The 12,865-nt window shown below is 30.2% G+C and overlaps 2 protein-coding genes across 5 annotated transcripts; both read left to right on the forward strand.

The window, feature by feature from the left end:
- The first annotated feature begins 1,882 nt into the window (after positions 1 to 1,882).
- On the forward strand, positions 1,883 to 4,310 carry LOC126837168 (E3 SUMO-protein ligase PIAS1-like). The gene is made up of 3 exons (XM_050570997.1): positions 1,883 to 2,229; positions 2,467 to 2,618; positions 3,205 to 4,310. Exons 1-3 carry the CDS (start codon positions 1,883 to 1,885, stop codon positions 4,308 to 4,310), a joined length of 1,605 nt encoding a protein of 534 aa, XP_050426954.1.
- Positions 4,311 to 5,975: 1,665 nt separating this feature from the next.
- LOC126836669 (DDB1- and CUL4-associated factor 1-like) lies at positions 5,976 to 10,923 on the forward strand. 4 transcript variants are annotated; one of them, XM_050570269.1, is made up of 10 exons: positions 5,976 to 6,038; positions 6,090 to 6,223; positions 7,283 to 7,472; positions 7,562 to 7,770; positions 7,840 to 7,924; positions 7,985 to 8,209; positions 8,675 to 8,858; positions 8,938 to 9,086; positions 10,004 to 10,055; positions 10,646 to 10,923. In XM_050570269.1, exons 3-10 carry the CDS (start codon positions 7,320 to 7,322, stop codon positions 10,669 to 10,671), a joined length of 1,083 nt encoding a protein of 360 aa, XP_050426226.1. In that variant the 5' UTR covers positions 5,976 to 6,038; positions 6,090 to 6,223; positions 7,283 to 7,319; the 3' UTR covers positions 10,672 to 10,923. The 4 variants fall into 4 exon arrangements, with proteins under 4 accessions (XP_050426226.1, XP_050426225.1, XP_050426227.1 ...); XM_050570268.1 differs by having other exon boundaries at positions 6,006 to 6,223; XM_050570270.1 differs by lacking the exons at positions 5,976 to 6,038; positions 6,090 to 6,223 and adding an exon at positions 6,945 to 7,119.
- Positions 10,924 to 12,865: the final 1,942 nt, after the last annotated feature.

Genomic DNA, 12,865 nt, shown 5'->3' on the forward strand with positions numbered 1-12,865 from the left:
GCTTCAATTACCGATTATCTCTAGCCTCTACCAGCCCAGACCGACAGCTGACGGTAGGATCGCTGCGCACCGACTTTAGCATAGCGGCCATTGTACCCTGCAGGGGTTTTGTCCGATCGATACCGGTGTCCCGGGAAACGACAGAGAGCAAACACCCCAGCATATCAGTACGCTAGTCGCTACTGATTGTGCTCTGGGTCGTACACGGGCTGTTGGTGACCACTGGACGTTGACGAATTCAAACAATCATTACATTGAGCATATTGTCCGTTTAGCTAGCGGTTTTCGAGAATTGGACACGACGATTTTGGCAAGTAACTACTTAGTTGTGCTATTTTAGTGGCCCCCAGTTATTTTTTTCAATAATATTCTATAACACTATCATTGATTATAAAATATATTATTTATTAATACAATAAGTATAAATATTATTTATGATAGTGTTATATAGGTAATTAATAATTTGTGTTACAAAACATACGTAAAATAATCCCATTAGAATAACATTCAATTTTATGGTATACTCTAATGTCGGCAATAATAGAAACTAGACAATTTTCATAGAATAATTTTTTTCGGTGTTTTAAGTTTTTATTGGTACATAATATCGGATTGAAACACCATGGCAGGGATATGATTTTGCTGCTAAAATGACTGTGTGGTCGCTTATCTGGGTATTAGTAATGCTAGGCCAGGCACGGATTCAATGGGGGAAGAGGGAAATACCGTAGGGACGACCCTCTCCCCTTTGTATCATAACATATATAAATATACACTCGGCGCAAGCCGCCGGGTGCCGGTACCGCGTCGCCGCGGCCGCTCGTTCCGCCGAGTGACAGTATACATTTTAAGTGCAATGGGAATGAAATACAAACCTGAAAAGTCATTTTTCAAACAAGTCCGCTACCACGAAAGAGCATTTTCATGTTTCGTTGGTGTACCGAATAAATTTAGAGTAGTGGTGGAATTATAGATAATGAAATAGTATATTAACAAGCTAGTATCTAAGGTGGCTAGTAAACATATCAAGTTTCTAGTTAATATTTTAGTGTTTTCATAATATCTGGCCTAAAACAATTCATAGGAAATATGACCTGTTAAATGATTGAGTTTATTTTTCAGTTATAGTTTGATCGTTGTGAATACAACACATAATTAAAAAAATTAACATCCCCAACCTCTGTTTCACAAATAATATTTTCTTCATATCTAATATGGACCTCTAGATTTTCTATTATTCTGAATGTGTTGTGCATGTTTATTACCATGATCTTCTGCTTTTCTTTTTGAAGCTATATTTATTTTTTGACCTTTGGTGCACAATGATCGTTTTATATCTAATGTGCTCATTTGTACGATCAAAAATGAGACCCACCATATAGATGTTGGCGATAAAGAAAATGTTCAGTTTACACAATCCCAATAAGTTTCATTTTTGCTTTCTGAATATTGTAAGTATAGAAATCCATTATAATTAATTAAAGTGGTCTTATTATTATTACACCTAATGTTAATTAAGAATTTTTTTTAGGGACATTATTTTTTAGGAACATTTCCCCTGTGGACAGTTGGCCTTAAAATGATTAAATTGCTTCACTTTAATCCTAACGTTGGTTAGGTATTTTTAGTTCATGTTAATTGTAAATAATTTAATTAAATATAGTAGTTTGATATAATATAATATTATATTATAGTTAATGATCTGTATTTTTAAATACAATTTTTTTATCAAATTAAAATAATTTCCTTTACAAGGGTGCATAGGATGGTTATAAAGTAGTTGTCATTTAATTTGTTTGAATAATTCAATTAAAATATTTAACTTACTACTTAATAACGAAATTTTAGAGCTGTAATATTTGTAATTTTTCAGGTATAAACCATGAGTACGAATCAAGAAGAAATTTCAGAACACAGTTCGATGTTGAAAGGACTACCGATTCTTGAACTGCAAACATTATTGGAACTATTCGGTCAAAGTAGATTTGGTGAACAGTCTGCCTTACTGGAACGCGCGTTAGAGCTTTTAAGAAATAGACCGGTTGGATTTAACTATCAAGCATATCTAATGAAAATTCAAGAACTGTTTCAATGTATACAGAATCAAAACAATCCATTTATATCAGATGCTGATAGTTATCATCGCCATAATATGATGCACACTTATCAGGAGAACATGATATCCATGAGTAGATTGACTTCTTCTCCGAGATTGTTCTACCCAACAGAGTTAGCCCTACGACTCGACCCACGGGATTATGAATTAATACCATGTTTGCAAAGAAATCAGCCCAACCAACAGAATTCACAACAGTTACCAAGTACTGGGGTGGCACCACGACCAGTGCAAAATATGATGGTTAGACACAGTTCAATCGTTTTAAATAACAACTATCGACAGCCAATCGATTTCAATATTATAACAATGAGTCGACATAATTTTCTAATGAATAATTTACCCACCAGGCCGTACACTCCAATTATTTCTTATGATGATCATTCGATTGACTTGCCTGTTCAATTTAAAAAATTACCTTTCTATGATTACATCGAAGAAGTGTTACAACCGACCACGTTGTGTGGCAGAGAGCAATGCACATTGAAAAATAGTCCAAAAGGTAAAACGGTTAACTACAATTTGTACTTAATATGTTTTTATGATTGGGGCAACTAAAAGGAGAGTTTTATGTTGGAAATTTATTTTAAAGAAAAATATTTCTAATTTGTTTTTACTAAATAAAACAGATTTTATAAATTATACTGTTATACATCATCTGAGGGGTAGAATTAAAATGTTACTCGGGTCAATTTTAATTAAAACCAATATTTTTCTAGTTTTCCATAAGCATAATAATAATTAGCAAAATCATTCAAATTGTTATCTATAAACATTGCAGTGGTAGAATAAACATAAAATAACATTAATTTTCATTTAAAGTTACAATTAGTAAACACAAAATATCTTATTAAAATCAAAAAAATTAATAAAGAATTTGTATTTACTATTTTTTAAATGTATTTATTAAAGTATTTGTCAATATAAGAATACTAATTTACTTTAGAGGCAGAACATAATATATTTTCAAGGAAAGATGCAAAGCAACAACTAACATATTTTGCTCAACTCCCACTATAATATAATTAATATGTTTATAATAAAATGTAGGTATAAATTCATAACTGTTATTGTATTTTTGTTGTCAGGTATGAGAGAGATTACCATCAGAATGCCATTAGCATGTCGTTATGTCAATCAAGTCGCTATGAATCGTATTGTATCTAATGGCGAAACTGAGTATCCGTATCAAATTCAAACTCGTATTTGTGAACTGGCCCCGGGTTCAGAACTTTCTGACTACTTGCCCACAAGTTTATTTATTCGTATCAACGGAAAAGTATTGCCACTACCGCCACTTTGTCCTAACTCTCGCCCAGGACCTGAAGCCAGACGCCTGCCATATCCTCTAAACTTTACTCCGCTTCTTAAACTCAATCCTAATTTGGAAAACATAGCGCGTTTAAACTGGATCCCTGATGGAAAAACTTATATCTTGGGAATAAACTTGGTCGAGAAATTGAGTCCAGATGTTTTGTTGAAAAGACTTTCTGAAAAAGGAGCTAGAAGCACAGAGGAAACAAAAAATGACATAATACAAAAATTGGCAGAAATTGATCCAGAATTATCGACCACTTCTTATCGTGTCTCAATAGTATGTCCGTTGAGTCAAATGAGAATGAAAATTCCAGCCAAGTCTATTAAATGCGATCATTTACAATGTTTCGATGCGAGTACATTTATTTTAATGAATGAGAAAAAACCAAAGTGGATATGTCCGACCTGCAATAATACTTGTCTGTTCGACGACATTCGTATTCAATCGTATTTTTTAGAAATAGTGACCAGCCCGTCCCTTCCTGACACGTGCAAAGAAATTGAAATAATTGCTGATGGCACTTGGAGAGTATTTGATAAAAAAAATAAAACAGAGAACACGGAAACAGCAGCTCGGAAAAAACCTAGGACATCCGTGTACATATACGATAGTGATGACAATAAAAGTGACAAATCAAATGGCGATTCTAAAATATCCAAACCGGATTGTTTAGAGGAGACAAAAAAATCAAATACCTTTATTGATTTAACAACCGAAGACGAAAGAACCATTAGATTAAAAGAATCGGTTGTAAGTGAAGCTAATGATAGTTCTGGACCCTCAACAAGCCGCGGGTGTACAGTCGATTCTACAACTGCAGTAGCTGTGCCAACGACCTGTTCAGACAAAAAGGATTCTGATCCTTTAAATATATAATTAACTAGTCATACTAGTCCAACTTCTTTAATTTCTGAAAAGGTCCCGTTCTTATGGTTTCTGAGTCCTCTCCTAGCCATGCGACTAATGAATCTACTATAAATAAGTAACTACTGTTATCAATAAATAATTTAAAAAAATAGAAAGAACTCATGTTAAAATACACTTTTTAGGTATTTTATTTATTCAAAATCGTATTATTACTTGTTTTTAAAAAGTAAATACAATTATCTATAACAGCAATATAATAAAACATAAGAATTACAATAATACAAATTAAAATAACTAATAATGAGAATAAATTGATTGGTAAATTGTTTTTTGTGTAAAGTAGTACTCGATTTCCGTGAGACGGTTTGATTCTAATTAAATTTATATTTGTTTTATTTCTTCATTTCAACTTTTATATTATACCTATAACCTAATTTTTTTAAACAAATATTTAACTATAGATATAATTTTTGTATTATATAATTTTATAATTGCTAAACATATTTTCTTTTCATTTATGTGTGCGTAATTAAATTTAAACAAATATTGTAAAATTATACTTGAGGCTTTTATAATTAATTTTTTTTTTTTTTAATCGTGGTTCCCGTCAAATCTACTTTATAATAAGTTGTGTACTTTGTTCTATTTTTAAGAAATAATAATTTAACTTGTGTTGTATAATATCGTCGTTTTCAAGTCCAATATATGAAAAATTACATGAAGTATTGACTTGCAAACTTTTTCGGCGAACAAAAGAACCCTTTGTTTTCTCTAGCAGTCATATGCAGATATGCTGCACTTCTTTAGCCAAAAGGGCCAAAAAATCGTTTTCAAAACTACAAGTAGTCTTTAAATAAGAATGTAATTGGCGTACAGTTTTTGGATGTGACAAAGGTAAAAATTGACTATCATGTAAATATTTGTAGGCACTAAGTGAACAATTGTTAAATAATACGAGTAGGCAAATCATTGACCAATTTTCGATATAACGTCAAATTTTTGTGTTTTTAATTTTGAACTTCGAGTTCTTTATCATACTATAGTTGGTCAACTATCTTTAACTTTACCCAGTTTTAATTAAGGTTAAAGTATTTTTGTCATAAGAGTAGGCGTTCTTGAAACCCATCCTGTATTTTTCTTCCCCGCGTTGTAAATAGATTAATAAGTCTTTGACATCTCACACAGTTTTTCTTATCTTTTATAATAATACAGTAATTATTATGCTTCAGCCTCGCAACCGAATCAGGATCACATAAGGCTACAGGAGCTCTTGAAAAGTGTCTACTAAAGAGCCTCCATGATATAGCCATATATTTAACAATAACAACCTTTTCCCAGTAGTTGTGCATTCACACATTTTTTTCTTTAATGAAAATACATTTTACAATATTTCTATTGATCTCTTTGACAATATTAGAAACTATATACTATACTCTATTAGGTTTGTCTCAAAATGGATTTATCAATCCACATTTCAGTTTGCTCTGTCCCTAAACTCTAAAACTCTAAAGAGAAAAAAAATTCGAACAGAGCTGCCTAGTGTCTACAAGTACAGATTAAATAATTACCAAATCTGTGGACTGTGATACAAGTCGGTGTCCATATGATAATTATTTCCCGCTAAAAACTATTTACTGATAAATGATAATATATATGAAAATATATAATATAATGGTATATATAATATAAGTACTAAGGCTACAATTAAAGCTCTCTGGATCCAAAAAACGGTAAAATGTAAATAATTAAATTATTATGTAATGTAAATTATTGTAATTTGTACTAAAGATCTTTGAGATTGATAATGTCATGTTTCGTATCTATGATTATTGACGGGGAATCCGAATCTGTTATCAGTTTTTTTTTCAAAGCCCTCCAAACCGGGTTAGATTAAGCTAAAGCCCTTAGCCTTTTAATTAGTGGTAAGTATTCTTAAAACAGATAAGAATTTAAATTGTTTTTGGGCATTTTCGAGAAAAATATTATATTAATTTTGGATCATTTGAGTTTTGATTTTAACTTGCTTTTATGTTTTGCTGAAAAATTTGAAATTTGTAGTTACGAGGTATTTGTCTAACGATTTTATGTAATAAGAACAGAACATTATTTTCATAACACAGTCGTTTAAAAATCGCAACAAAACTAAAAATTTAACAAGTATTTGGTTGTACAATAATTATTATAACGAAAAAGAGTTACAACACATTTGACTTTCAAAGTAACATTATTTTACATAGTTGTAACTTTAACGTTAAACGTGTTATAATTTATAACTATAAAATGAGGACTACTCTTTTTAATTACATACAATTTTCTGAAAAATTCAGAACATTAACAACTAAAGGAAGTCATTCTTTCCCCATTGAATTCCTCAAATAATTTTGAATTTTGAAAGTGTTCATTTAGCTGTAATTAAGGTTATTAATAACTGTTGAAAAAATAAGTATAATAAAAAAGTAAAGAAACCTACTAACTTGTAAGTAATTAAAATATAAGTAGTTGTAAAACAAATAAGCTCATTAAAAAAAAAAAATTATGTATAAAGGTTTGATTTTAATTTCTTATAGCAACAGAACTATTTTTAAAAAATGCTTTTCAGGGAATAACAATGTACTATTAAAACACTTTTTATATAAACTGATTTTTTATAACAATCAATTTTTTAATGTTTAAATACTTTGCTTGTTACAATAAAGTATTTTACTTGTTTCTTAACTATTTTCAAGCAATGTACCCGACGAGTTCTAAACATTTGATTCAAAATCAAAAATGGGACCTAAGTAATCCTTCCAACTGACCTTTGTGCGATAGTTTAGGTGTACAAGTATTAAACTTGTATTCTCAGACATGTTTAAATGTTAACAAGTAAAAAATATTTTAGATTTTTTTAAAATATATAGTTTGTTTTATTTAGCAACTTAATTTATGTTTTTTATTTCTTCATAGTTCTTAATATTATTTTTATTTACTACATTCTGTAGGCTGCACAAATGCCCACTTTCGTTGCCTAGAAATTTAATGTGTACTAACTTTGCAAAGAGATATTGCAAAAACATACATTCTAGACAGTTAGATCAGAGATTAATACATAGTAGGTTCATTCAAACCCGAACGTTCCGTTGGAAGAAACGCTACTTTGATGAAAATTACATTAAGTGTTGTGACTTTTTGGTAAGTCTTTTTTTTGTTGAAAATAATTTAAAAAAAAAAAAGTTATTTATTTCACAGAGTTATTATAATTTTTACGTGTGTGCCATTAGACTCAAAATCGACTAGTGGTAGGTACAAATGATGGGAATATTAAAGTCTACAACTTGTTCACCGGTCAAAAAGAATTAGTGTTTACTGTACACGATTCCTCTGTCGATAAATTAGAAACAAGCAACAACGGGAAATTGTTGTTATCGTCATCAATGGAGGATGCTGGTACGTCATTATGGTCTATAGATAACAAGTCAATCTCACACAAGTAAATTTTTTTATTTTTTAGTAGTTGTTTGAATATTTTAATTCTTTATTTATTGGTTATTTTTTCTAGATATTTTTTAAACGAAGTAGAATACTGCACCTTTAGTAACCATTGTCAAAATAAATTACTGGGATCTTTAAATGAACTAGCAGTGGTACATAGTTTGGACTACTTTTTGATTTGTCGGTAAATTAAGTGTTTTTTAATATTTTAGATATATGATGTTGAAACTAGTAAAAGACTAATGACGTTAGGCATGGAACCTTCTGACAATGATATATTATTTAATAATAAGCCTGTGTTTGACGCCACTAATAAATTAGTACTATCTGAAGGTGTACTATGGGATGCAACGTCTGGAAAAAGAATTCATAAATTGGCTAAACTTTATAAGTCACAATACCTATCCAACGATATTTTCCACCCAAAAAGAATGGAAGTAAATATAACTATTCTGTTCTACTACTCAATATACAAAATATCTTGAATAAAGAAATGCTAATTTTACCATACATTTTTTTTTTTTGGTTATATTTCATCAACCATATTGAAACTTGCCTAGGAAAGTGAAGCGAGCTAGTTAATGTAAGGTGCATCGAACCTTTAGCTATAAGTTGTATCAATAAAACATAATTATCGCCAATATTTAATTAGATTACAATAGATAGAAATACTGTAAAAGGCATCTTTAAATTTTTTTGTTGACTTTACTAATATTTATAGGTCTAAATGTTGTAATAACGACTATATGATATTGTGATCTGCCTACCTTACCAAATATTTTTTAAACAATTACATTAAAAAAAAAAAAAAAAATTGATAAAATTTGCATCTCTAATTCTGAATAATTTCACTTTTAATTTGTATAATTATTTTCTTAACTATACAGTCTGATTGTTGACAGATTATTTCAAACACAAAAGTATGGGATTTGCGTACATTTCAACTATTGCGTAGCGTCTCGAGTCTTGATGGTTGTAATGTGCTTTTTCCTATAACAGGAGAAGGCATGTATGCTTATCTTACGACAAGGAGAGATAAGCCTACATCATTTAAAACCCTAGACCCTAATGATTACACAACTATTGGTAAGTCAAATCACTTAATTATAGATACTAGATAATTAATAGGTGGTTAAAATAATTCAGCCTGTTTGTACTGTGATAGCTACTGTTAATACGAAGAATGAATCATCTATAAATCATATGGTTTGCAATACCTATGACACACAAATAGCGATTGTTGCACAGAACTATCATGATGGACGTACTATACAAATATACGACGTTGGAAGATCACGAGCGGAAGATGAACCTGTAACTTACAGTGAAATAATAATATAATTATTTATATAATGTACCCATTTAAACAAGGATATGTTATTGGACTGGGGGTCAATCAGAAATTCTGTGCGAGTGCTAAATGTTACCGAGCACATATTTTTTTTTTTGTTTATCAATCCAAAGATTGGTTTTTAACAAATTTTTCACAATAAATGCCTTCTCCATTTTTCTCTGTCATTCGCCATATTCTTGAGCTCCCTGTAGGAAGTAACTCCTGCATCCTGCATTACTTGGCTAACGTATCTCGTCCTAGGTCTGCCTCTTGATCTTGTTCCTTCTATCATTCCTTCAATTATTAAACTATGCAATTCATCCACATGCCTCAACAGATGTCCTATCATCTGCCATCTCCTTTTCTTTATAATGTCTATCAATGTTCGTTTTTCATCTATTGTCCTCAAGATGTCTTCATTTGATCTTCTATCAGTCCAGCTTATTCTCTGCATCCTTCTCCAACACCACATCTCCAGAACTTCTAACATATCTTTCTCTTTTTTATTAATTGTCCAGGTCTCACTTCCATATAATGCCACACTCCAGACGTATGTTTTTATGAGCCGTTTCTTCGTTACTATGTTTATATTTTTTGTTGTTAGCATTTTTTTCTTTTTAAGGAATACATTCTTTGCTTGATCTATCCTGTTTTTTGATTTCCTTGGTTTATTTCCCGTCTTCTATTATAATGCTGCCTAAGAATAAAATTAAAAGTATTTTCAGAATAAAAATAATTGTACTTCATTAAAAAAAATCATAGTGGTTATACGGACCGCAATGCTATAACATATCCATGATTCAATGTTTTTCTGGGGAACGGAGAAAATAACACTTAACACTTTTTTAAATATTTTTTATTAATATTAATTTTGTCATCTATAAATATATAATTGCAGATAGAAGAAGAACAAGTCCAAAGTGATGGGTCAGGGATGGATCTGTCAATAGGTAATGTAAATATTACTAAAATTATTTATATTTACAGTGAAAATTATACTATTAGCGCTTGTCCTGTGTTTAAACTAAAATTTGTCTCGGTTGGCTATCTATAATTTTTATAACCTAATGTTATTATAAATATATATATTTTGTTGCGAATTATTTTTTTATAATTTATTGAGAGGAAATAATTAGAGAACATAACAGGTTAAGGAGGGCCAGCTGTACAAAAACAAATAACATTTATCTCGTGAAATTTAGTAAATTTCGTTTTTTCAATATAATTTAAAAACTATAACTTTTTGAACTATATTACTAGTTTTGGTAGCATTACAAAACATACTGGTATTCGGTAGGTAAATTAATATTTTTAGTTTCCATAACCAGCGTGTTGCTATATTCTCACCTCATAAATATCGTTTTACAACAATTAATCTTCGTTCATCCTGCTTTTCCAGTCGGCCAGACTTCATCGCAACACAATTGTTTTTAAGTATGAGTTTATGAATTATAATAGCAATTTTCACTAATTAAGAAACAACGATAATGGTAATTATGAAAATTGTAAAAGTTATAATAATTTTATTTGTTATGTTTAGGGTCGACGGAAAGTGATTCTGGTTGATATTCTTCCAATTAATTGTTGTATGCTAGTTCGACCAACAGTGATGTCGCCTACTTGCCTGTTTCATACATCTGAGGGTATACAGGATGATTCTTAAAAAGTAATCCAATCAATACTTCATAGGGCCTAATTAATTTAATTTTATAACTTGTTTATTTTTAATTTACTCGTGGTTTCTGTCAAATCTACTTTATAATAAGTTGTGTGCTTTGTTCTATTTTTAAGAAATAATAATTTAACTTGTGTTGTATAATATCGTCTTTTTCAAATCCAATATATGAAAAATTACATGAGTTATTGACTTTTTCGGCGAACAAAAGAATCCTTTGTTTTCTCTAGCAGTCATATGCAGATATGCTGCACTTCTTTAGCCAAAAGGGACCAAAAAATCGTTTTCAAAACTACAAGTAGTCTTTAAATAAGAAAGTAATTGGCGTACAGTTTTTGGATGTGACAAAGGTAAAAGTTGACTAAATGTATTCCTAATTCCATACCTTTTTTTTGCATTTCAAAAGCACCAAGTTAGATTATGTTGTATTTTGTGTTTCAAGAACAAATGATTTATTAAACTTACTGACATTAAAAGTTTTAAATAGCTACATAATCAATAACATCATATAAAAACATTTTTTGATGTCTCTGAACTTACCGTTGAGGTTCTTTTTTAAAAATACGAGTATAACACAATTAACACGCGTATGACTGTGTCAAATTTATTAAGTCGTTTTTTACCATAATATAGGATCAATATAATTAGATTGTTTCTATATTATAATATATTGTGTTGGTTATTCATCATCTATACTAGAATTTTGTTTTAATAATGATAAAACTGCAGGTAGAATTTATTACGGTTCTAATATGAACATCGTTAAGGATGTTCATTTTTTTTTTTAATTTTATTCTTTTTGTAGGTATTTAATAAAACTTACTTTAGACTTTAATTAGTAATTAAATATTAGCACATTTTTACAGGTTATAAAAATAGAAATATTTTATCAAATTAATACTGCTTACAAATATATATTTACAAATCGGTACACAACTCATGCAACATATTGTGTGTAAGTATAGGTAGGCTTTTACAGGTTGGGAAATATGTTATAATAATGTCACGTTTACGTGGGCGTTTCTTGATGCGACTCAAGGCGACATTAGCTATATACTCATAACTTATATACCTACGTACTTGGTATTGGATTTATTCTAATGCAACAACAATAGTATATAGTGTGTGGTGAACAATTGCGGACAATAGTCGACAATTGCACCATCACAGATCATTGAAAAACAATATATTTTATTTCATTAAAGACACGCACAGGACTTTGACATAAATTTAACTGATTTATAAATGATATTATAACTGAGCAAATTGGCTAAGTTATATTTTCAATTACTAAGTACTATACGAACTATGAAGCAAATGTTCGTGTATCGAATTTCGATTTTACATTTATAAATAAATCTAACCGCTATTGAAATAGGCAGGTAGGTTCATTCTGTCAACAAAATCGCCTCTCATGTCAAATATAGTGCCGAATGCAACAATTTTTTAATAACGTACTACACTCACAAAACAAATACATTTGGCTCAAACTATTAAAAATCCTTCAAAAAGGTACCAAAATGTAAAAAATGTGTCAATATTACTGTACACAAATTACCGCCTATTGGTCGTAGTTCAAATTATTGAAACATTTCAAAATAAAATTGTACCATTGAATTTTGTGTTACACAAATTCTTCAATCTAAATTTCTGCAGAGGATAGCATCGTTTAAAAGAAAAAAAATGCACTCGTCAAGGCCCTAAGTATTACCATTATATTTTTTCACGGGGTCTTAAAATTATAACAAGCCCCTTAGGTCCTCAAATCTCTCCCCAGCCTCTCCACTTGTTGTACTGCTGCATGTAGACTAAAGAAAAACCATTGTAACATACAACGTTAAATATTAGATAAAATGTAGTCATTTTTAATTTGCATTTTGCGAATTAACTATATTATATTACGAGCAATTGTCAACCCTAATAATAATGGACAGAAAGTGAAGAGGTAGGTATAATAAGAACCTCGGATGACCATAATATTATAAGCTACACAAATGGCAAGAGACCCTGAACGATGAGAGTCGAGGGGGTTCGAGGTTTCTTTGGGACAGTGTGTAGGTGTACTATTATTATAATAATCGGTGA

This window comes from Adelges cooleyi, unplaced genomic scaffold (assembly GCF_023614345.1).
Source record: "Adelges cooleyi isolate 19-005CV unplaced genomic scaffold, UGA_ACOO_1.1 ACOO_flye_CR_arks_rails_tigmint_CR_PRNA_247, whole genome shotgun sequence".
Lineage (NCBI taxonomy): Eukaryota > Metazoa > Arthropoda > Insecta > Hemiptera > Adelgidae > Adelges > Adelges cooleyi.